Here is a 24,349-nt window from a genome sequence, read left to right on the forward strand (position 1 = left end):
TGTTTCAGATCATCAAACTAATTGAAATATTAGTAAAGGATAACACAAGTGAACACATGCAGTTTTAAAATGAATGTTTTTATTATTGAGGAAAAACAAATTCTTATTTTTCTTATTTTCCTAATTCAGCTAAAAATTATATATCATCTATATCATAGAATAAAAAGGCCATGTTGTCATTCACTACTGGAGGAATCTGTGACAGGAGTCTCTGTGGACTATGATGTTTGCGGATGATATTGTGATTTGTGGTTAGAGTAGGGAGCAGGTAGGAGAATGCTGAGGATGCAGCCACCAGGAAGGAGGAAAAAAGGAAGGCCAAAGAGGAGGTTTATGGGTTTGGTGAGGGAAGACGTGCAGATAGTTTGAAAGAGGCAAATGTAGAGGACAGTAGTATGGAGACGGATGATCCGTTGTGGCGACCCCTAATGGCAGCAGCCGAAAGAAGAAGGAAAAGCAGCAGAAGAAGAAGAAGCATATCTTTTCATAGCATAGGTCTCACGCGCCCTCTGGCGTCTGTTTAATTAAATGCTGTTTCATCTCGGATCCCCACGAAGCTGCAAGTCATAGTTATATTTCCCTGCTTCATTAGCTAACGAGTTTACTCATACAAGTGAATATATGTAACAGGATCATAATTCAATTAACTTATAAAATAAGGTAATTGAATACGCATTATTGCATAAATGCCGCCGTGACAGCATAAATAAAACATTGACGCAAAGGTCATAAAATAGCACTTAGTTAAGTATATAATACATTTATTAATATAAAAATATGTTGAAAACGTACTAATATACACGTGTTGTATTAGTTGTACCTTAAATCGCATACTCTTCTTCTTCTTCTTCTTCTTCTTTCGGCTGCTCCCATTAGGGGTCGCCACAGCGGATCATCCGTCTCCATACCACCCTGTCCTCTATATCTGCCTCTTTTACACCAACTACCTGCATGTCTTCCCTCACCACATCCATGAACCTCCTCCTTGGCCTTCCTCTTTTCCTCCTACCTGGTGGCTCCATCTTCAGCATTTTTCTACCAATATAATTCATGTCCCTTCTCTGCACATGTCCAAACCATCTCAATCTCGCCTCCCTCACCTTGTCACCAAAACATCCTACATGTGCTGTCCCTCTAATAAACTCATTTCTAATCTTGTCCATCCTCGTCACTCCCAACGAAAACCTCAACATCTTCAGCTCCGCTACCTCCAGCTCCACCTCCTGTTTTTTACTCAATGCCACTGTCTCTAATCCATACAACATCGCAGGTCTCACCACAGTCCTATAAACTTTCCCTTTCATTCTTGCAGATACTCTTCTATCACAAATCACTCCTGTCACTCTTCTCCACCCACTCCACCCTGCCTGCACTCTTTTCTTTACTTCCCTAACACACTCTCCATTACTTTGCACTGTTGACCCCAGGTACCTGAACTCCTCCACCTTCTCCACCTCTTCTCCCTGCAACCGCATCACTCCACTGCCCTCCCTCTCATTCACACACATGTACTCTGTCTTACTCCTACTGACTTTCATTCCCCTTCTCTCCAGCGCATATCTCCACCTTTTCAGGCTCTTCTCAACCTGCTCTCTACTCTCACCACAAATCACAATATCATCTGCAAACATCATAGTCCAGGGAGACTCCTGTCTGACCTCGTCCGTCAACCTGTCCATCACCACTGCAAACAGGAAAGGGCTCAGGGCTGATCCTTGATGCAGTCCAACCTTCACCCTGAACCAGTCTGTCGTACCTACTGCACACTTTACTGCCGTCACACTGTCCTCATACATGTCCTGCACCACCCTCACATACTTCTCTGACACACCTGACTTCCTCATACAATACCACAACTCCTCTCTCGGCACCCTGTCGTACGCTTTCTCTAAATCCACAAATACACAATGCAGCTCCTTCTGTCCTTCTCTATACTTCTCCATCAACATCCTCAAAGCAAATAAGGCATCTGTGGTGCTCTTCCTCGGCATGAAACCATACTGTTGCTCACAGATGGTCACCTCTTCTCTCAGCCTGGCTTCCACTACTCTTTCCCATAACTTCATGGTGTGACTGATCAACTTAATTCCCCTGTAGTTACTGCAGGTCTGCACATCTCCCTTATGCTTAAAGATCGGTACCAGCACACTCCTTCTCCATTCCTCAGGCATCCTCTCCCCTTCATCCTCTTAATCGCTGCTCTCACTTCCTCCTTACTAATCCTATCTACATCCTGCTTCACCAACTCCACATCCTCCAACCTTCTCTCTCTCAGATTTTCCTCATTCATCAGCTGCTCAAAATACTCCCTCCATCTTCTCAACACACTCTCCTCACTAGTCAACACATTTCCCTCTCCATCCTTTATTGCTCTAACTTGCAGTACATCCTTCCCAGCTCGGTCCCTCTGCTTGGCCAATCGGTATAAATCCTTTTCTCCTTCCTTAGTGTCCAACCTCTTATACAGTTCCTCATATGCCTTTTCCTTGGCTTTCGCCACATCCCTTTTAACCTGCTGCCGCATCTCCTTGTACTCCTGCCTACTCTTCTCATCACTCTGTCGATCCCACTTCTGTTTTGCCAATCTCTTTCCCCTAATGCTCTCCTGCACTTCCTCATTCCACCACCACGTCTCCTTGTCTTGCTTTCTATTTCCAGATGTCACACCAAGTACTTTTCTAGCTGCCTCCCTCATCACTCCTGCAGTAGTTGCCCAATCATCCGGCACCTCTTCACCACCACCAAGCCCCTGTCTGACCTCTTCCCTGAACCTCACACTACACTCTTCCTCCTTCAGTTTCCACCATCTTATTCTTCTTTCAAACCTTACTTTCCTCCTCTTCTTCTTCGCCTCCAAAACCATCCTACAGACCACCATCCGATGCTGTCTAGCTACACTGTCCCCCGCCAACACCTTACAGTCTCCAATCTCCTTCAGGCTGCATCTCCTACACAGAAGATAATCCACCTGTGTGCACCTTCCTCCACTCTTATACGTCACCCTATGATCCTCCTTCTTCTTAAAATACGTGTTCACCACTGCCATTTCCATCCTTTTAGCAAAATCTACCACCATCTGCCCTTCCACATTCCTCTCCTTAAAACCATACCTACCCATCACCTCCTCATCACCTCTGTTCCCTTCACCTACATGCCCATTAAAGTCTGCCCCAATCACCAATCGTTCTTTCCTAGGTACACCATATACCACTTCATCTAATTCACTCCAGAATCTTTCTTTCTCCTCCATCTCACAGCCAACTTGTGGAGCATAGGCACTGATGACATTTATCATCATCCCTTCAACTTCCACCTTCACGATCATCACCCTATCAGAAACTCTCTTCACCTCCACTACACTCTTACTGTACGCTTCCTTCAGAATCACCCCTACACCATTTCTCTTTCCATCCACACCATGATAAAACAGTTTAAACCCACCTCCAATGTTCCTGGCCTTACTCCCTTTCCACTTGGTCTCCTGAACACACAACACATCTACCTTTCTCCTCTCCATCATATCAGCTATCTCTCTCCCTTTACCCGTCATAGTACCAACATTTAAAGTACCAACCCGAACCTCTACTCTCCTACACTGCTCCTTTTCCTGCCGTCTCTGTAGACGCCTTCCTCCTCTCCTTCTCCTCCTTCTCCTCCTTCGGCCAACAGTAGCCCAATTTCCACCGGTACCCTGTCAGCTAACGATACCTGTGGCGGTCGTTGTTAACCCGGGCCTCGACCGATCCGGTATGAAATTCTCATTTGTGATCCGCATATTTGATTTGGCACATGTTTTACGCTGGATGCCCTTCCTAACGCAACCCTCCCCATTTACCCGGGCTTGGGACCGGCACTAAGAGTACACTGGCTTGTGCCCCCCTAATGGCTGGGTTACCTTAAATCGCATACTACTACTACTAATAATAATAATAGGTTTGAAAAAAGGGGATACCAAAAATACAATTATTCTGCATGTTGGAATTTACTGATTTATATTATTTTGATCATGTTCAAGCCAATCCTTAAATCTCAAAATGATGATGATGCGAATGAACGGTCATGATCTATCTATCTATCTATCTATCTATCTATCTATCTATCTATCTATCTATCTATCTATAGGTGTTTGATTCTTCATTTTTTTTTTTTTGCGTATTTTATTTACTTTATTTTTATGTTAAATTAGTTGCATGTTTGTTTTTTTTGTTGTTTCTTATGTTTACATATATACAGTGGTGTGAAAAAGTGTTTGCCCCCTTCCTGATTTTTATTTTTATTTTGCATGTTTGTCATACTTTAATGTTTCAGATCATCAAACTAATTGAAATATTAGTAAAGGATAACACAAGTGAACACATGCAGTTTTAAAATGAATGTTTTTATTATTGAGGAAAAACAAATTCTTATTTTTCTTATTTTCCTAATTCAGCTAAAAATTATATATCATCTATATCATAGAATAAAAAGGCCATGTTGTCATTCACTACTGGAGGAATCTGTGACAGGAGTCTCTATGGACTATGATGTTTGCGGATGATATTGTGATTTGTGGTTAGAGTAGGGAGCAGGTAGGAGAATGCTGAGGATGCAGCCACCAGGAAGGAGGAAAAAAGGAAGGCCAAAGAGGAGGTTTATAAGTTTGGTGAGGGAAGACGTGCAGATAGTTTGAAAGAGGCAAATGTAGAGGACAGTAGTATGGAGACGGATGATCCGTTGTGGCGACCCCTAATGGCAGCAGCCGAAAGAAGAAGGAAAAGCAGCAGAAGAAGAAGAAGCATATCTTTTCATAGCATAGGTCTCACGCGCCCTCTGGCGTCTGTTTAATTAAATGCTGTTTCATCTCGGATCCCCACGAAGCTGCAAGTCATAGTTATATTTCCCTGCTTCATTAGCTAACGAGTTTACTCATACAAGTGAATATATGTAACAGGATCATAATTCAATTAACTTATAAAATAAGGTAATTGAATACGCATTATTGCATAAATGCCGCCGTGACAGCATAAATAAAACATTGACGCAAAGGTCATAAAATAGCACTTAGTTAAGTATATAATACATTTATTAATATAAAAATATGTTGAAAACGTACTAATATACACGTGTTGTATTAGTTGTACCTTAAATCGCATACTACTACTACTAATAATAATAATAGGTTTGAAAAAGGGGATACCAAAAATACAATTATTCTGCATGTTGGAATTTACTGATTTATATTATTTTGATCATGTTCAAGCCAATCCTTAAATCTCAAAATGATGATGATGCGAATGAACGGTCATGATCTATCTATCTATCGATCTATCGATCTATCTATCTGACTGGCTGTGTTTCAGTCTCTAATTAATAACGGTATGAATGATTGAAAACTATAATTTCCACTAACATTCCGACAAATCTCCTCCATTAGTGTTTACGGGAAGAGAGAAGGGGCGGGGCTTGACGTCGGTACGCCGAGAGCCACGTTCCGTACGCCGGAGCGCCGTGCGCGTGTCCGATCTGCGCGTCATTTGTTCCAACGCAATCGCAGCCATCCGCTAAGGCGCAGCTCGCGCTCTGCTGTACGTCCCGTTAATCCTTCCTCCATACCGGAAGTTTCCGCTGCCGCTGGTGAGAGCTATTCATGGCCAGGAACCATGAATTAACCCAGATTTATACATTGGCCGTGTCAAGAAAACGCTGCGCGGTATGTCACGCTATAACACAATAACGCGTGTATATACATTATGTTCCTGTTTTCATGTTTTGACAATGTCATGCATGTCTTGCATGTAGCTAATCCGAGATGTAGGAGAGATTTGAGGGAAATTTGCCTTAGCATTGCCTTTATTAATGGGACTATTATGAAGCATTCCGGGTTGTTTATTATTAATTGATTCTAAATCAACTTACGTGTGAATATTAATCCACATATTTTAGTTTATATTTGACATTTTGCAAAATTTAAATTCCTGCCTGCAAATAAAATAAATTTTAATAAAATAAAATAATTTCCTTAATTTCAAATTTTATTTTGTAAATGTGTTCATTATTTAGTATATTATCTAAATCAGTATTTAGTGAAAGCATTTTGTAGAGCAGTATAACAATGTGAAATAAAACGAGATCATCTGTGCATCTCCACCTCTTTTAATATTGAATGCATTCGATTACTTTCTTTGAGACAGATTTATGTGGCTTTATGATTTAAGATGACTTTTAGCCATAATGCTGAAATCCAACAATAGTGGACACCATCCTGACATTCATAGATGCCTGGGTTAATGCATAGTGCATGTTTTCACCCCATTTAGCTTGTCTGCTACAGTAATTATCAAAGTTCGTTGTTTTGCAAAAAAGCACAATAAACTGGTGATGATTAAGCATCAAATAAAGTTCAGGGTTCTGTCCTAGTGGCCAGAAGTTTGAGAGTTCAAGATTAAAATTTTATATCAGTTTCAATTTTGCCTTTTGGAAATAAATGTTTCAATGAATGTGATAAGGTACAGTTGTGTCAGAGTCTCCTATCAAAACCTTATTTGTGTATCAATGAACCAGAATAAAAAACACCAGTGCTGTTAAAAGTTTGGGAACACCTAGACTTTTATCATTTTTAAGACTCCGACATGTTTCATTGGTTAATACAACAAACTAGGTAAAAAGCAAAAACACACTCTGGCTATCATTCCAAAAACACCAACATGGTTACCATGCCATAAAAATCAATGGCATGCAATTCTGTCCGGTCTGTGGCTAATTGGAACTGACTTCACCATACAACAAGACAATGACAGACACATTTGTCCAAGCTCTGTAAGCAATATTTACAGAGTAAATAGTCATCTGAAATGTTCTACATCATAGAATGGCCTGCTCACTCACTGGTTTCCAAATTCTATTAAACTGCTCTTTGATTAACTGGATTTTAAGGACTCACAATTTTTACAAGAGGCTTGGCAAAGTATTTCAGCTGAATGTTTGTAAAAACTAACTGCGTGGATGCCAAGTGTGTGTAAAGCTGTTATTCATGCTAAAGGAGAATTTCTTAGTGAAAATAATGTTTAACTGCTGATTGTATTTTTGTACAAACATCTGGACATTTAAAGATTTGTTTGGTCAAAGTTGTTACATATAAACTAATGTAACATGCATGTGTCTCTCAAAATATTTTGACAGGCACATTATCTGTCTATTGTTTGTCTGGAAGTTATTGATTAATATGCAGAAGTTGCATACATTGTCTGTCCCAAATTAATTGTTAGTTTATTTATTCATCTACAGTAACTGCATTCTATAGTAGTCAGGTTCATGGTAGAGATAGAAGTTATCCCATGTGAGATGGGAACACAATATGGATGGGAAACTAGTCCATCTCAGGGCATCATACACACATATTTAACCTAGAAGCAATTTTATTATATCCAATTCACATGCCATGGTTTTGATAGAAACTGAAGAACCATGAGAGAGCATGTAAAACTCCACTCAGACACAGACAGTTACCTGAACTCATTCATGCTAATTATTTCTTTGCATAAAATCATGTTGCCACTCCCTCATATAGGAGGTTGGGAGGTAGTTGAATAGAGCTTCTCGGAGTCCTGTATCGATATTTAGTGTTAAAATATCCTTCTGTTTTTTTTTTTAAGATGTGGGTGTGATGAGATTTGTGCTCATTTAGCCACAAGGGTATTGGTAAAGGTACTAATGTCAGAATTCCAGTTCGCCCCAAAGTTGTGGAATAGGGTTAAGGTCATATTATAGCAGACTACTTAAGATCCTCCACTCCAACAAATTAAATCAACATGGAGTCGACTTTCAGGGGCATTGAACTAGTTTGTGTCACCTGGTTCAAGTGGAGGGAAAAACGTAATACTGACGCATCCAAAGACATCCTATACATTTGTGTGCCCCTACATTTGGAAAAGAACCATATGGCTGGAAAAGTCAGGTGTAACAATCCTTGAGTCCATATAATGTAAGCATGGCACATGTAACAAAAAGTCAAGCTAAATTAAAATGGCATGGCATTCTTTTAAAATATTTTAGTATATTCTTCAGCAGATTTGAAGTGTGCATTTTTTTGTTTCGAAGTGTGCAGCGTGTCCTGAGTGAGGAGTTCTTGCTGCAATGGTGCTGGATCTAAATGAGGACTGTGTGGAGAGGGCTGATGACGAGATCATGGAGGCCACTCGAGAAGATTTTCAAGAACCAGAGCCCAATATAGAGAAACACAATCTTGTAACGGTCAGCGCTTCAACCCAGAGGGACGGACAGCACCACAATGGGCCTTGTAGCACTCCAACAGAGCAGAGGATGCAGGGAGCAGAAGGAGGACTTAGTGGAAATAGTGAAAAAAATAAGAAAGACTTGCCCATGAAGAAGACAGAACTTCAAAGGCCACTTAGTCTGGAGATCAAATCACATCGTGTTAAGACAAATAATCAGTGTGAAAGGAAAGTGGTGCAGCCTCCATGGCGTTATGGTGCACCTTCTCCCCCCACACGAAGCCTCACAAGCCCCAGTTTGGGACCTGGAGGCTGGATGCGGCGCAGTGAAAGTACTTGTACAGTAAACTCCACGGCACAATCTGGAGCCAGCAAAGGGCGAATGCGGCCAGCTACATCTCTGCCGCATATTGCCCGGGGGCTTGTGGCTGCACCACTGCCTACGCCTTCTACACCACGTGGGCCCTGTTTACTCGTGGCCCTGAGACCCTTAAATTTGGAACAGGAGCGACAGACCTTTTTCCAGTCTGATTATAATTACGATCCCCAGTTTGAATACTCATCACCGGAGCCCGTTAGTGTCCTGGAGAAGTATAAAGAAGGGTCTGGGCTTTTTCTTTCTCAGGTATCTCGGTATACAAACTCTTGTGATGACAGTATTACTGTGTAATGCTATATAATGAATAATGAATCATGAAATTGAGATGGTGTAAATAATTTCTGTTTTTAAACTGTCTATTTAAATATGCTTCAACAAATTGAACTGTCATTTTCAAAGGAAGAAAAAAACCCCATATATATATATATATATATATATACAATTTTATATCAAAATAATACAGTACTGAGCAAAGAAAAGAATATAAGGGTAAAATTTTGTAATAAGTGAAAGTTATGGAAAACAGCTACGGTTAAAAAAAAAAACTCTAAATCTACATCTGGGGTATTTGTGCAGTTTCAGACAAGTATTAAATTTTATTCTACTAATAGCAAGAGCAATTAGTCTTTTTCAATTTAAGCTAAAAAGCATTCCAAAGAACGAATTATATAGATTTACAGCTTTACTTACAAATGCCCTAGACTGAAGAACTGTATTTAATTTAACCCAAAATACAAACTTCAGTAACTCAAAAACAAGCAGTTATTACGCATGAGAACACATAATCCAAAAACTATAACAAGAAGCCAAAGTAATTAAAAATAAAGTAATTACTGTGTCCAAAAACTACTTTGACAAAAACTGCATTGTTAACGGCACTCAAATATTTACTATAATGATGAAATATCTGCAGAATGTAAAAAACGAAAGTAAAGGTCTTGTCACCATAAACAAATTTTTGCCTTCATAAGTTTGCCTTATGAATACAGACTTTTGCATTATGTATAAATGTTTTTTTTATTGATGGACTACAGCAGTTGCCCTGAGACTGAATCTGGAATAAACATTATTTATTCTTAAAAATAAAGTAAACCTGTCAAATGTTTTCTCTGCTTCTCACTAGGGGTGTAACGGTACACAAATTCATAGTTCGATTTATTTTCGGTACTGTTAGGGGGAAGAAATGCAAAACATAGAATTGCTTTTTGTTTTTCTTTAACCCAGTTTATTATTATTAACGTTTATTATCATCAACATTTGAACAGCTTAAATTTTTAAACAATTATAAATAAAATGGCTGCTTGGTTAACTAATACATAAAATAAAGCGGAGACTAAACAAACTTGTGGTCTGCCACTTAATATGTTCCTGATCGAACTTAGATTTGAACTATGTCCGCAGGTAAAAAGCTAGCTTTCGGTTTGGTACACATGAATGCAATTTCAGTACGTAATAACACATGCAATGTCTTAATAATTTATGTATCATCTCTTAAAACTTTAAACTGAATTTTCAGGTTGAAACATTAAAAAATGTGTAAAATATGGATTCTATTGGGTGAATACATATGTAGGGCATACTGAAGTTTAAGTACTTGTATACCTTATCCAGATACCTTGACATACCAGACAGAGAAACCATTCCACCCTTAAATCCCACTTGCATCTTTTCCCAGGCAGTTAATATCATGGAATGCGTCATGAGGAAGTTTGGCACCTACGAGAACTTTGAAGAAGTCACCGGAGGAAGTGTGTTACCCAAAAGTCGTGTTTGGGCGATGGTGCGCAAGTACTTACAGAAAGAGGGCTGTGTGGGGCAGGTGTGTTTTGTCATCCACTGAGACATTTTCTGTGCATACCTGCTCAGATTTCTGTACAGTTTTATTCATCGTGTTGGATCTCTGCAGGTTGTGGTGTGTCTGTCTGATGAGCTCCTGTCTCAGGCTGTAATGATGGTGGAGAGCTGTAGGCCAACCTTAACCATTAATTTGTCTGGAGCACGGCAGCACTGGCTAGAAGGGATGCTAAGACATGAGATTGGTATGATATATTGTATAAACGTATTGGTCTAAATGACTTTCAAAACTCTCACTTGTAATTAGAAATATATATATATATATATATATATATATATATATATATATATATATATATATATATATATATATATATATATATATATATATATATATATATATATATATTGCACCAAGCTCAAGTATTAACAGGCAATTGTAGCTCGTTACTTTATTAAGCACCATTCAGCATCATGGCATCACCTAAAGAGCAAACCTGATTTTTAAACTTGAATACATTTGTAGCAGAAGATTTTAATTTTCAGATACATAAAAGCAGGTGGAGCTAAAAAAATTCTGTCCGATTATTAAGGTCTGACGCACTTTGCAATGTTCTTGCTGATCTGTTATAATTCCCACTTTCAGGTACACATTACTTACGCGGTGTGAATAACAGCATGCAGCCGTGGGCCACTGCCGTCGGAAGGAAGCAGTTTGGACTAAAGCCAGCCAATCCAACAGAGGAGGGACTGGCCAGCATTCACAGTGTGCTGTTGCGGAAGCAACCCTTCTTGTGGCGAGCTGCTCTCCTCTACTACACCGTGTACCATGCAGCCAACATGAGCTTTAGCCAACTGTTTAGCTATATCGCTCGCTTTGTCCAGGACCCTGCAGTACGCTGGGAGTACTGCCTTCGTGCCAAACGGGGACAAACGGACACCTCAAAACCAGGTAGAGTATCAAAAGATAAGATAAGATATACCTTTATTCGTCCCAGAGTGGGGAAATTTCTCTGTTACAGCAGCAAAGAAAAAGAAATGTGCAAATATGTGGAAACAAATATGATACAGTATATAGTATATACACAATACAATGTATAAATACAAAAGAATAAAAGAAAACAAACAAAGGAAAAAAAGAGACCTGCTGCTTATTTAATACTCCATTCAATTATGTTCCTTAAGGAGGTTTTCTCCTTCAGATTATTGGGTAAAATCAGTATCACTGTAAACACAATATTCAGGTACGTCCAATTCTAAATATGCTTTGTAACAATAATACACCTCTTCAAACACAACCAATACAGAATGCATTGTCACATGTCTATCTTATTTGTATGTGGTAAAGCAGACTAGGTTTATTCCTCTTTTAGAACAGCAGCTCTTTATTTATTAAATTTATTAGTTTATATTTTTTGCAGCAACTTACTGTCAGTTATCACTTGTTATTGCAGCTAAAATTGTTTTTTTAATTATCAGCCTTTTTGCGATTTTCTTTTTATAGCGTTAAAGAAAAAAACAGATTTTACTTATGGAGACTCCTTATATTTTCTTCTACTTTCGGCTTCTCCCATTAGGAGTCGCCACAGCAGATCATCTGTCTCCATACTCCTCTGTCCTCTACATCTGCCTCTTTCAACCCAACTACCTGCATGTCTTCCTTCACCACATCCATAAACCTCCTCCTTGGTCTTCCTCTTTTCTCATATATATTTGAAATTAACATCTCACAAAAACTTCATCCTAACCCTATCCAAAATATAAAACACACTTTTAAATTGTTTATGTGGAGCATACAGCACATCCTGTTGTGGTTTTATTTTAAATAAATTACTTTAACTTCTAAACAGGAGACCATCTTTTAACACACTTTTTTTTTTTTTTAGCACTGATTGATTTTATAATATACAGTTATGGAATTGAAATGATTTTGAACCACACTACATGGTGTCACCCAGATAAGAATAGGTTCCCTTTTGAGTCTGGTTTCTCTTAATGTTTCTTCATCTTCTTCATCTCAGAATCGTCTTTTCCTTTCCATAAATGTAAGTTTTCTGACTATGCCCAGTGTTAAAAGAGCTGCCCAAAATAAAAATGAATTGAATTCTCAGACTCTGGTAAGCTATCATGGTAAGTTTTACATCAAACAGATTTTTAGTGTAAATACAATGTGAGTATACAGGTCTATGAAATGGGTCAGCTCTTTAGCTTTAATATATTAGAAGATTTTGTCCAGCTTAGTGTGATAAGTAAGTGATAATCCACTGCTAGGTTTGTGTTACACGATTTTAATGAACAACTAGAAGAGAATGTGAGAGGTGCTTGATGGTGCAAAACTGGACACCGAGTGTGCGTTGTTTTTTAGTGCCGACTGCGAGACGCGATCGTGCTTCGCGAGACGAGCGTTTCGATACCGTGACGTCATCACATGACCCGGGGTGCGACTCGCCGTGCCGAATGTTTGGACATGTCACACACCGAACTTTTGTCATTTCCCACCCACGTGATGTCACGCTTAGTCATATGATACTCCTCCAGAGATTCCCCAGACCGTACCAAACGGTTTGAGGTGTTACACGTCTGAAGCGAGTTTAGCGACACTGTAAGCTAATAGGTTTGAGCAGTAGGCGTGGCCTATGCCGTCACGTGATATCAACGATTCAGCCAGGGTTTCCACCCACCCCCCCTCCCCCTACTAAAGTAGTGTACTTACATTTATTTTAATAAATTATTATGGTTTGAAGAAAAACCTTTCAGACAATCAGAATCGAGTATTTAGACTGAATATGGTGTATATATATATTTGTAAACTCCATATATAATTTATATAGACATACAGAGAAACCTTTGTTCTAAGACACTTTCCACTGTAGTGCTGTAATGTCCTGCTGTTTTACAGGCTGTTTCAGTAAAGATCAAGTCTACCTAGATGGAATCCTAAGGATTTTACGGCACAGAAGAAACATTGATTTCAAGATGTTAACCTCACTGGGCAAGGTCAGTTAAAATTTGTCTCAATTCAGTCATCTGTAGGTTTTAAGTTCAAATGTCTAATGGCGAAAAAACCTGTAGGTGTCCTATGAAGATGTGGAAAGGCTTCGTCATTATGCTGTCCTGCGGAGAACCAGGATCCCCCACTTCATGCAAGACCAAGAACGATACCTGCAGCAGCTAGACCACATTGTCGTAACAAATGAACTGAACGATGTTGAGCTACAAGAACTCATTCCATGAGGATCAGGTTTTGGTTATATTTGGGGCTTTTTCCTGTATCCAAGTGTGAGTATTTTGTCATTTTCAGGTGCGACCTACTTTTAAAAAAAAAACTAAAACAAACAAACAGTTATTGGGTTAAAACCTGGATTATATCCACATCAGTGAAAATTCACATTGGACAAAATCAGTTTTAATCAAGTGATTAACATATCACATAATCATATTCATATTGTTTCAGCATTTTCAGCAAGTGCCAAAACTTGCCATGTGCGAATTTACAGTTACAGAGATCATCATTAATTTCTCTGAACCAATAATAGATAAAACAACTGGAACCTCTAAACTATTAAATAAATATTGTAGCCTAATTATTGGAGGTCAGTGGAAGATCGAGGGAGGAAGTTGCTGCGATATTTTGACAAAATGAAGACACGCACTCAAGTAGCGATTTGTTTGATTTCTACACACACTTCTTTTACCTCGACTTTTACTATAAGCACTGCATTTTAGTGTTGTTCCTGTGATGCTGTTTTAGTCACTGCTAGAGCTTTTTAAACCACTGTCAGTATTTATGAAAATATTTATTCTTATTTTTTACTTTATGCATTCATAATGAAGACAGAATGTTTGTGATTTTTATCTATGTACTTCCATTTATGTTAGTTATTAGAAATGCATTGATACTTTATTTATTCTTTTTACATATTTTTTGGACTGAAGGTAAATTAGGGGTGTCATTGGTTGCTACATTTCATGAGTTTGATGTTTGAAATGTTAAGGTGTTAAATAGTATTTTTAATAGAGTGCATAGGATGCCAACTTGACCATGAAAAGCAAGCAACCCTATGATAAACATTGTCACTGTGCCATAAATTGACCCTCAAGCAAAGTGTAGACGCTGGTGAAAGCAAGCATGCATCATATCAGTGCTCACAGAACTGAAGTGAATAGTTTTTTCTGCTCACTTGTGTCACTTACTTCTGTGTGTGCATAATTCATGGCCCACTCATTCAACTACTCATCAAGGTCAGTTGCACTCATGCTTTCTATAAAGATTCTGTTTATAAGCCACAGGATGTTTTTATAAGGTTACTCATATTAGAGGAAGTTGCTGTAGCTCCTCCTTTTGATCTTTTCACAGAGCACAGTTTACAGCATGTTTTTTTTTTTTCTTTGATTGCTACAATTAATCATGAAATATATCGATCACTGTCATTTTGTGGCATCTGTTCCTAGACTATATGTACACAAGTATTGTATATTGGCAGTACCAGCAAATGAGTATGGTATTAACTAATAATCGGTTTTGTATTGGTATCGATGCATTCCTAGTTATCATTCACCTTTAGTGTTTTAAAAAGGGCAAAAAATGATCTATAAGCATCAAATGGCATTGAGTGGCCACATGCATTAAAAAGTGCAATTGACTAGTATTTTATATCAAGACAAAAAAAAAGTCATTAATGGCTAAGTATTAAACATACAGTCAGGCGAATGTGGAAAATATAAGTTGTTACCACAGCAGCCTCTGGCCCTTAATCCTGTTTGCAAGTCAGCATCCTGCAGCTACTTCACATAAGGCATGTGATGGGACTCAGGATGAGATGCAACAAAGTGATGTGAATGTGCCTTCAAAGAGTTCAGAACTCCTCTGTAGTGTTCATCTATGTAAAAAAGCTTGAATTTAGATGTTCCAACCCTGTAGTATTCATCACCTTCTGTATTGCATGAATATTGCACATTTCATGATCTTTAAGTAATCTGGGATTTGCAGATTATTTATTAAAATGCTAAACTGATCTCAAGGCTGTTTCTATTTCATGGTAATAAACATGGCTGAGGTATAGTGCAATAAAAAACCAAAACATCTTAGGCTTGCTGTATTATATAGTTGAGTTAAAATTTTTACCTCCCATATGATTACACTGGGTAAGGCAATGAAAAGCTACTACTTGTTTATAAAATTAACGAATTGATGGGTGAAAATTAGATTATTCATATTGGTGGGTATTACTTGATGTTACTTTTACTAATATCTTAATAGAACATCTTTGAATCCGAACTCCTATAAGTTAGTAATTAAATTAATAATTTTGTCCTACAGGGGTGCAAACCTTTCACAGTTGAGGTGGCTGGACAGTATTACATTAGGAAAAGAACAAGCGGGGAAATCAATCATTCTTTTTAATTCGCTTGATCTTTAAAAAAAATATACATCAACCATAGCATTAAAACCATTGACAGGTGGAGGGGAATAAAATTCTCATTATAGTTGTTTGAAAATGTAAAGGTGAGATATATTAGGCAGTGGGTGAACAGTAATTCTCAATTTTGTGGAAGCAGGAAAATGATCAAATGTAAGAATCAATGACTTTGGCCAAATTGTTATGGCTAGACAACCGGGTCAGAAGAATTCTTGGTATGTCCCATAGCAGTTCCTGGTAGCCACGGACTGATCAAAGTGCCCATGCTGACTCCTGTACACTGTCAAAAGCAGATATTCTACTGGTAAACCGCTCTGGCATTGATGTGGATGTTTCATTTGACACATCACCTGGCTAAACATGCAGACCAAGAATTCAGCAGGTTAATGCACTTTGCCACATCGCAAATCTTGAATATGACAAAATTCACCATATCTTAGTTTAATCAAGCATCTGTGGAACAAGCTTGTCAAGACTGATCCTTGAAAGCACAAACTTGCAACCTTAAAAGGTCATAAAGTATCTGCTGCTAATGTCCTGGTGCCAGATATTACTGCACACCTTTAGAGGACTTTTGGAGTCCATGTCTTAACAGGTCGGAGCGGTTTTGATTGCACTACAGGTACCTACACAATATTAAGCAAGTGGATTTAACATTATAGCTGATTGGCGTATATTGTTAACAACAGTAAATGCAAAAAAAAAAAAAATAATAAAATAAAATAAACACTACACCTAATTTGATCGTTGTGAGAAATGCCATATTTGGCATGATGCGTTTCATTAAAGACATCACTTTGGGCCCCACTAAACCACAAATGTTACAACAATGTACAGTGTACACCAAACTGTACTTACAAATATTCTGCAAGAAAAACGTATTGTGGGTGATAAAGAAGAAAATTGTTTATAAAGTATAATTTTATTGGCCTTTAACAGTCGTGTTAAATTTTCTCCTTAAAAGTCCAGCATGGGTACAGGTTTTATACCAAACAAGCCGTTGCCACACCTGTTTAATCCACTGATTTTGACTTTTTAGTAAACTAAGATGTGGTTTCTGCTTAGTTGGAATGAGCATTTCTACCCACATTGGCCCAATAGACAGGTCCCTTAAGTGCAATCTTTTGAACTATTTTGGAGTAGGTTTGCTAACTTTTGGTTTTCAAATGCATTTTAGACAAAGAAAATGTTGATAGTTATATAAACAGCAGGCTAACATTGTTCTCCAATTTCCGTCGCCAAACCTTCAATTATTTCAATAGTAACACGATCCTAATTGTACCACATTAACATAAAGTGCATGGCTTAAATTAGGTCTCATAAGTCATACAATCTCACAATAGCAGCACAGCTGTCATTATATACCCAAATTTAAAAACACACCCCATGTCAGACTGGTTAAAAAGTATCTCTTATTTTAATAGATCATATTTTCAACAGATCGCATAAAAGCCTCCATACCTAATAATAATATTAATAATAATAATAATAGTAATAATAATAGTAATAATAATAATAATAATATAATTTCGAATTTGCACTCATTTCAGCAGGGCAAATTAACTGACCATGACAATATTTTCAGTATATAATGCAACCTGGATCCTGAGCCCACAGCAGTCATGTAGAGCCTGAGAGTCACAGGGAAAGAGCAGGCATTCTTTCCCAACCACAATATATAATCACTTAGAATTCTGGGTTTTTTTGTATTTTTTTTTTTTTTTTGTATGTTTTTTGTTTGTTTGGTTTTTTTTTTTTAAGAGAAATTTTTAACTTAAAAGGAAGAGAAGACATACAGAATACCACTTTTTTGGTATCTAAGTAACTGTGGCAAGCAGCACTAATACAAAGTGAAGTGGGGTGGGGGTGGGGGGCTAGGTAAGTTGGCCAGCCTGGTGTGTTTCAGTTTTCTGTACATGTCTTGTGATGCTAAATTACTTCTTGCTTCAGTAGTGTGAAGCTTTACACCTGAAACGCAGGGTCTCTGCCAAACACTGAGGTAAAAAGGTTTTCCTGGAGAGAAAAAAAAAAATAAAGATCATATTATAAAATCATACAGAGGTGTATTTTTCCTAATTTGAATGTTGAAGTGTACCTTTTACTTTTAGCTCATCATGTTGCAGTTGAACTGCTTATTGCCAGGGTGCCATCTGAGTTTGAGAGAGACTGTCCCTTCAGCACTGGATCTGCACACAGAAATATAACACCCATCTGAGACACAGACTTTTAGTAAGGTGTGAGAGAAAATTATACGCATTGGTGTAAATGCGCTGATGCTTAATAAAGCTTGTAGTTAAGCTAAAAACAGCAAAAAGCACTGTCAGTCTCACAGAAATAGGGGTGTTCCATGGCCTCCTGGGCAGTCAGTCTCTGTTGATGGTCATAACGCAGCAGCTTATCCAGCAAATCCAGAGCTTCAGAACTCACCAAGTGCTGATTCTCTGGCTGAACAAAGTGCTCCCAGCGCTTTCGTGTTTGCCTGGAGGGTTTTTCAAATAAAAAATTAGCGCTATATCGGAACCAATAGAGTGCACAACCAGAAACCGGTATTAATCAGTCTGTGGAGAGATTTAAAACTCTTCAGTAAGGATGCATCAATACAATTTCTTTCAGAATAGGTATACAGTATAAATGCTCATCAAGAAGGATACCAAAATGAGTAACCTACGTAGTATTTATTTAGAGGGGTCACTTAGCATGTTATTTTGCTATATTTCTTTCAGTTTAAATAGAGCCCATGATAACCGTTACACAAGTGTTCATGCACTTAGGTTTGTCTTCATACCAACCTTTAGCTAGCCACAATAGTTGCCTTGGATCAAATGGATCAAGACAAAGTTACAGTAGAGAGTATGTTTAAAATCCGTCACTGTCAATGGCTGATTATAGCAAATTTTTATAACAATATTGTACATAGACGCTGTTATTTTCACTCATCTAGCATTGTCTGTAGACATTGTCTCATCTAGATAGTGTTTGCTGCAACTAGCAATGGGCTCTTTGTTCTGAGTTTTAATGAGCATGGTATGGATTGAATACCTAATGAACAATATAGCTCAGTGTGTCCCTACCTTCCATATAGAAATGCACAAGAAACCTTTTTTTAATAGTGGAAACTAAACTAAAACTAAAAAAATAGTTTTTTTTTCATTTGGAACCTGACTAAGAGTAACTCCTGAAAAATCTAATCGTTTTTCAAAAGGTTTTATGTAATTTATTAGTGCAAACACTCACGGCTTCTCACAAACTATTTTATTATTGTATTATTCATTTAAAGTAGTAAATAAAACATTTATAACAAGTAATTTTACAATTTTTGTTGAGTTTACAGTAAAGTACATGTACAATATCCCTTGAAAAAGGAACCATCAAAAGGAGAGTCAAAACCTCACGATTTTTTTTGTTACTTGTGAGGGGTCATAGAACGTAACCCCCAAGTATCGAGGTTGCACTGTACTTCAACAGGCTAAATTAGATTAGATTATGCAGTTTTCAATATAACTAGGTGCTACTTATGAACTTGAATTCATTAAAAGAAAGAACTCATAGTTCAGTGTTAACAAATAGAATTAATTTATTTTGCTGCACATTTCCCCCTTTATTTATTTCTAGACAAATGTATAAATTTTTCAGTATAATGAAATATACATATACTACACAGTATTAAAAAAAATCTTTCATACAACATAAAATGAACCTACACCACGTTAAAGAATTGGATGTGAACTCACTGTCCGAGCAGGTCTTTGAAACGTGTGTCTAGTTCAATGTGATACTTTTTAAGATAGATGTAAAGTTCCTCGGTCCCGAGAACCTTAGCAATGCGAACAAGCTGTGGAGAAGAAAACCAGCCAAAAAAGAAACAGTTCAGTATTTAATTACTTTTTTTTTTTTTTTTTTTTTTTTAAGAACATTTGGATTAAATGATGTGCAACTTTTAACTACCTGGTCATAATTGTCCTGACCATGGAAAAAGGGCTCCTTCTGAAAAATCATACTGGCCAGCATGCAGCCAAGGCTCCACATGTCTAAACTGTAATCATACATCTACAAAACAGAAAAAAAACACTTGTTCAGGCTGCTATGCAAATACTACAAAATACATTCAGCAATGTATATGAGCACTATACCTGATAATCAACTAACAGCTCTGGCCCCTTGTATGATCTTGAGGCCACCCTTACGTTATATTCTTGCGACGGATGATAGAACTCAGCAAGGCCCCAGTCTATCAGGCGCAACTAAAACACATACACACAGCAATAATTAAAGCTACAGTATGTAGGATTTATTTGCTAAAAATAAAAAATATATAATAAAAAACTATGTAATGTGATGTTCCTGGGCAGCAATGAGTCACCTCAGTACAATTCTGTAATAGACAGCACTGAGTCATGCTCAGATAGGTCTAATATCATTAAAAACCGATGTAACTTGAAATGAAACATGACATGAAATAAGTCTAACTGCACACTAACAAACAAAAGCTAGCAATAATGGGCACTCATTTGTCTCAAATACTTTAGCTGCACATTGTGTAATGGTAGAGAAAAGTGCAGCATAACTCATGCTACAAAATGTTCTTTCGCCTAGGAACTTGCAATAGTGTTTTGCTTGCAGAGATTACAAAATCATACATCCTGTAACTTTTTTTTACCTTTCTCATTTGATGGTCAATCATCACATTGTGTGGCTTTACATCCCGATGCATGATTCCCATACTGTGAGAGTAATCCAGAGCCTAGAAATATCCCACAAATAACTTTTAGCAAGCTTCTAGATAGGGTTGGCAATTGGACAAGATAAACACTTGTACTCTTACCTTCAGAAGTTCATAAAGGTAGAATCGAATGTCAAAATCTGTTAATCTCTGGTAGAGATCCTTATAAATAAGAATGTAAGATAAGAAATTAATTTACAACCACTGTCTTGAAACATTTATGCATTTCTCCTACATTTATGCAAATCTTGGATTAAATCTTTTTTTTTTTTTTTTTAAGTACCTTGAAATCTGTGTTATTGATGCACTCAAACACTAGAGCTGGTGTTCTGGACTGAAAAAAGTACAGACAACTTTACTTAATCAATTATTAACCTTGATTTATCTATATGATAAAAGGACCATACTCAGGCTTGCAGACAGATGGAGAGATGTGACAAACCTACCACAGGATCCTTGACTGTGTCTACAAGGCGAATTATGTTGGTTCCTCCTCTTAAGTTTTCCAAGATTTTGATTTCACGCTTAATCTTCTTCTTCTTGACAGGCTGCAAAAGTTAAAGCACAAGAGTGAGAAAGAAGCCATTAATCAACTTCCTTGCATACATTTACGTAAATCAGAGTGGCAAAAAAGTCTTGCTTTCAGCAAAACAACCACTGATGAGTCTCAAAAAATTTACAACTATACAATGCATTATGGATGCACCGAAATAAAAATTCTTGGCCGAAACCGAAAACCGAAAAAGAGGAAAGCAAGGCCGAAAACCGAAACACCGAAAGAAATTATGCCAATTATTATTACCATTGCATTTATGGCTATGATTGTGTACTAAACTTACTAAAATCAAGGCATTTCAATTGCATAAATTAAATATTAAAGTTTCAAAGAATAAATCAATTACAAATTATGAAAAGATTTATAGCACATTGCAACAATGCACAGGATAAAATAAATTAAAATTCAAACTTAAATGTTTAACTTAAATGCACTCATGTGTACCTTAAATAATAATGTACAGGCCCTCTGGCCTATTGAAAGGTTGTAAAATTAAATATGTTCTTTCATAAAAACAAAGTGCATTTAGAACAAGTGCAACTGCTTAAAGATACAATACAACACTATCACTGGAAAACTTCCTGCCTTTTCAAAAACGTCCGCCACAGACGGAGTGCGCATGCGCGGAGGGGTTTCGCTTTTCTGTGCCCCGTTTCTCTCATATTCAGCATGGCGATCGGAATGTTTGGATTTCAGGTGATAAATTAAACCCGACGTGGAGAAAGTTTTTGCAGACGAAATTTCGGCATTACATGTTTTGCACATCGCTATCCGTGGGTCTTTCTCAGATATGCTGAAACACGTCCACACCGCAGACATGTTGTTTTAGACATGCACGTGCAGGCAGCGGTTTCTGTTTGCGTCATCACAACAAACTGTTTCGGCCGCGTTTTTTCGGTGATCAAAGTCTTTCGGCAGAAAACCGAAAATGCACTTTTGGCCGAATATTCGGTGCATCCCTACTATGCATACAAGAAAATTTTTGAATGTGGATTTGAAATGTCACATCAACGGAAATTAAAACAGCTAATTTATCAAACTGGAATTCCTTATTCTGCTGTGTGTATCTTACCACCATGTTAAGGGTTACGTTAAGGATAATGGCCAAACCCCTGATGTTTTATTCAGTACACAGAGTTGATGGAAATCTCATCACTAAAAAGAATCTAAAAGCCCATTTTAAGATTCACAGCTCAATGTCTCACCTTCAGTATTTTCACCACCACTCTGTCATTGCTGTTGATGTTGATGGCTTCAAACACTTCACTATATTTGCCTCTTCCAAGCTTCCGGACCAACTGGTAATCATCTTGATTGCTAAACCAAAGTGAGAAATGAGAGAGAAGAAAAAATTAATACTGAACCCTTTACACTGTCGGGGGACACCCAAGTGTGAAAGTACAGATTACAATTTAAGTTTTTTATTTATTTAAAGCAAATATAAATAATATTTAAACTTTCCACACATAATAAATAAATAAATAAATAAATAAATATATATATATATTTTTTTTTTTATCATTATTATTATTATATATTTTTTTTAATGAATAATATTAGATCGCCACTGGCAGAATAACTTTGATGCTCATGAATTCTAAAACTGTCCAAAAAGAACCAATGACAGATCCCTTGGGATTCTCAGACCCACTTTGAGAAGCACAGTAGACCAAAACCCAAGGCCTGTAAATACCCAATGTAGTACACATATGAATGTATTCCTTTCACACTCAATAAACTCAGGAAAGACTGTGTAATGAGCCGATTTCTTAAAATTAAGCAGGGAACACGCTTACACGTGTGGGTTTCTAAAGCACCAGAGTGAGGACCCTATAAAGCAAATAGGCATATAAATACAAGGGAAGCTGAGTACCTCCAGCTAGGCACGTGTGCTTCATAGTCCCAGTAATCTTTGCTCTTCAGAGTGTTCACATCCGCGTACACCCGCGCTTTGCTGGCAGCCGGACCAGGCATGGCGGGCATGGGCGGTGATGTGTCTGTCTTTTCCCCACCGACCACAGCACTACCAACACGACACGGTAAAGCAGGCCTTGTCTTCTCGCAGTTATGGGTACGGGCTGGTTCACTGTAGCAATGTACGACTGATCTCTCCGGTGAAACAGGGCCGCAATGCAGCGGGGACCATGACCTCCTATTCAAGCCCGATAAGGAGTGTGCTAATGTGCCGAAAAGCAGCCTGTAGACTTTCTGACACGGCGCCAGCTTAATAACGCTGGTTAGGAGGAATTTTGCCAAGATCGCATCGCTGGCTGTGTGGACGAGTGTCTTCCAGATGCAGGATTAACAGATGGGTTTTAAAGCGACCGGCATCTGCATCATGTCACCCATGAAGCCTGTTAGTCAGTTCGGGGCACAGCTTGCTACGCATGTAATTACTATCTAGTGTTGCTTGTAAAACGTGACCAAAAGCTTTCCTCTTGCTGAATTCATTGAAAATCTATTGAACTTGTTTATCATTACTGGCTACAATTAACGTCAAATTGCCATTAAGGCTGGCGACCACTTTGCTATTACTGTTAGCTAACATGAATTCATGCATTAAAAAAAAAATGTTTACTATTCACACCAGTTCATCCGATATTCCTCTAAGTAACTGCGCGCAAATCGATATTTACATTACTTCGCATTATTCTAGCGATGGAGACCGTCGCAAGCTCAGCTAACGTTTGAGAATCCAATAACACACAGACCGTTAGCTAACACGCTAGCTCGATTCGTCGTAGGGGTCTCGCGACTCTGCTAACGTAAATTCAAATCGGTTATATCCAAAATGTCCGATATTTGGACTCTGGTTTGGCAGCTTCGCATTGAAAACACGGCTATTATTTTGTCGTTGTTGTTGTTTTGTTAGTTTGTTTTAAATAAAAATAATAATAAAGTCACTGAGGGGTGGGAGCCCCTGCGCTGCTTAGCTAGCTCGTTCACTCACTCACTCACACCCCTTCTGGTTCAAACCGCAGAATCAGATACCGAATCTCAATTGACTTCCTATTGGGTATAAAGTGCACTGCAGAGGGTGCAGCAGCGCTGGTTTCTCACTATATTTAGTGCACTTGTGTAGGAAACCGTAAGCCATTGGGTACAAAGCCAAAGCGGCTGCTGTTATAACTGAAGCACCGGAAGCGCTCAAATTAGCTTCCAGGTGACAGTGTACTTTTTTTTTTTTGTCCCTTTCAACTAAAAAGCCCGATTAAAATTATGTAAAATCTCTGAGGGTATTTAACATGTTCTAACTTTTTGTCGCAACAC

At 38.0% G+C, this 24,349-nt stretch overlaps 3 protein-coding genes across 5 annotated transcripts in view; 2 read left to right on the forward strand and 1 right to left on the reverse strand.

Annotated features, from left to right (window-relative positions):
• The window catches only part of nqo1 (NAD(P)H dehydrogenase, quinone 1), a gene marked incomplete at its 3' end in the record, with an annotated part of 93,032 nt that overhangs the window by 8,179 nt on the left and 60,504 nt on the right, over positions 1–24,349 (forward strand). Inside the window, exon 5 of the mRNA XM_083559544.1 lies at positions 4,459–4,492. Coding sequence (XP_083415670.1) covers positions 4,459–4,492 — 34 coding nt within the window. The remainder of the gene's footprint in view (positions 1–4,458; positions 4,493–24,349) is intronic.
• Positions 5,146–15,398, forward strand: kiaa0895l. Of its 3 annotated transcripts, none has more exons than XM_083558754.1 (7): positions 5,146–5,613; positions 8,077–8,835; positions 10,265–10,408; positions 10,496–10,628; positions 11,030–11,335; positions 13,283–13,380; positions 13,456–15,398. In XM_083558754.1, the coding sequence occupies exons 2-7, from the start codon at positions 8,113–8,115 to the stop codon at positions 13,615–13,617; spliced, it is 1,566 nt and encodes a 521-aa protein (XP_083414880.1). In that variant the 5' UTR covers positions 5,146–5,613; positions 8,077–8,112; the 3' UTR covers positions 13,618–15,398. The 3 variants fall into 3 exon arrangements, with proteins under 3 accessions (XP_083414880.1, XP_083414879.1, XP_083414881.1); XM_083558753.1 differs by having other exon boundaries at positions 5,151–5,689; XM_083558755.1 differs by lacking the exon at positions 5,146–5,613 and adding an exon at positions 6,942–7,960.
• Positions 17,202–24,172, reverse strand: csnk2a2a (casein kinase 2, alpha prime polypeptide a). Its single transcript, XM_083558801.1, has 12 exons — positions 22,953–24,172; positions 22,285–22,396; positions 20,970–21,071; positions 20,807–20,857; positions 20,626–20,685; positions 20,461–20,544; positions 19,934–20,044; positions 19,749–19,850; positions 19,535–19,635; positions 18,134–18,282; positions 17,899–17,989; positions 17,202–17,816 (listed from the first exon to the last, which is right to left on the reverse strand). The coding sequence occupies exons 1-11, from the start codon at positions 23,060–23,062 to the stop codon at positions 17,916–17,918; spliced, it is 1,056 nt and encodes a 351-aa protein (XP_083414927.1). The 5' UTR covers positions 23,063–24,172; the 3' UTR covers positions 17,202–17,816; positions 17,899–17,915.

This window comes from Silurus aristotelis (genome assembly GCF_946808225.1).
Source record: "Silurus aristotelis genome assembly, chromosome: 13".
In the NCBI taxonomy this organism is placed as follows: domain Eukaryota; kingdom Metazoa; phylum Chordata; class Actinopteri; order Siluriformes; family Siluridae; genus Silurus; species Silurus aristotelis.

What these genes read in the sequence shown, in the direction of transcription:
- kiaa0895l (XM_083558754.1), top strand. Translation starts at nt 8,113, where the DNA reads ATGGTGCTGGATCTAAATGAGGACTGTGTGGAGAGGGCTGATGACGAG. An exon ending in CTGGGCTTTTTCTTTCTCAG is followed by an intron (nt 8,836 to 10,264) that starts GTATCTCGGTAT and finishes ATCTTTTCCCAG; the next exon opens with GCAGTTAATATCATGGAATG. An exon ending in TGTTAACCTCACTGGGCAAG is followed by an intron (nt 13,381 to 13,455) that starts GTCAGTTAAAAT and finishes AAAAACCTGTAG; the next exon opens with GTGTCCTATGAAGATGTGGA.
- csnk2a2a (XM_083558801.1), bottom strand. Translation starts at nt 23,062, where the DNA reads ATGCCCGCCATGCCTGGTCCGGCTGCCAGCAAAGCGCGGGTGTACGCG. An exon ending in GCACACGTGCCTAGCTGGAG is followed by an intron (nt 22,397 to 22,952) that starts GTACTCAGCTTC and finishes ACTTTGGTTTAG; the next exon opens with CAATCAAGATGATTACCAGT. An exon ending in TGGTGGTGAAAATACTGAAG is followed by an intron (nt 21,072 to 22,284) that starts GTGAGACATTGA and finishes TAACTTTTGCAG; the next exon opens with CCTGTCAAGAAGAAGAAGAT.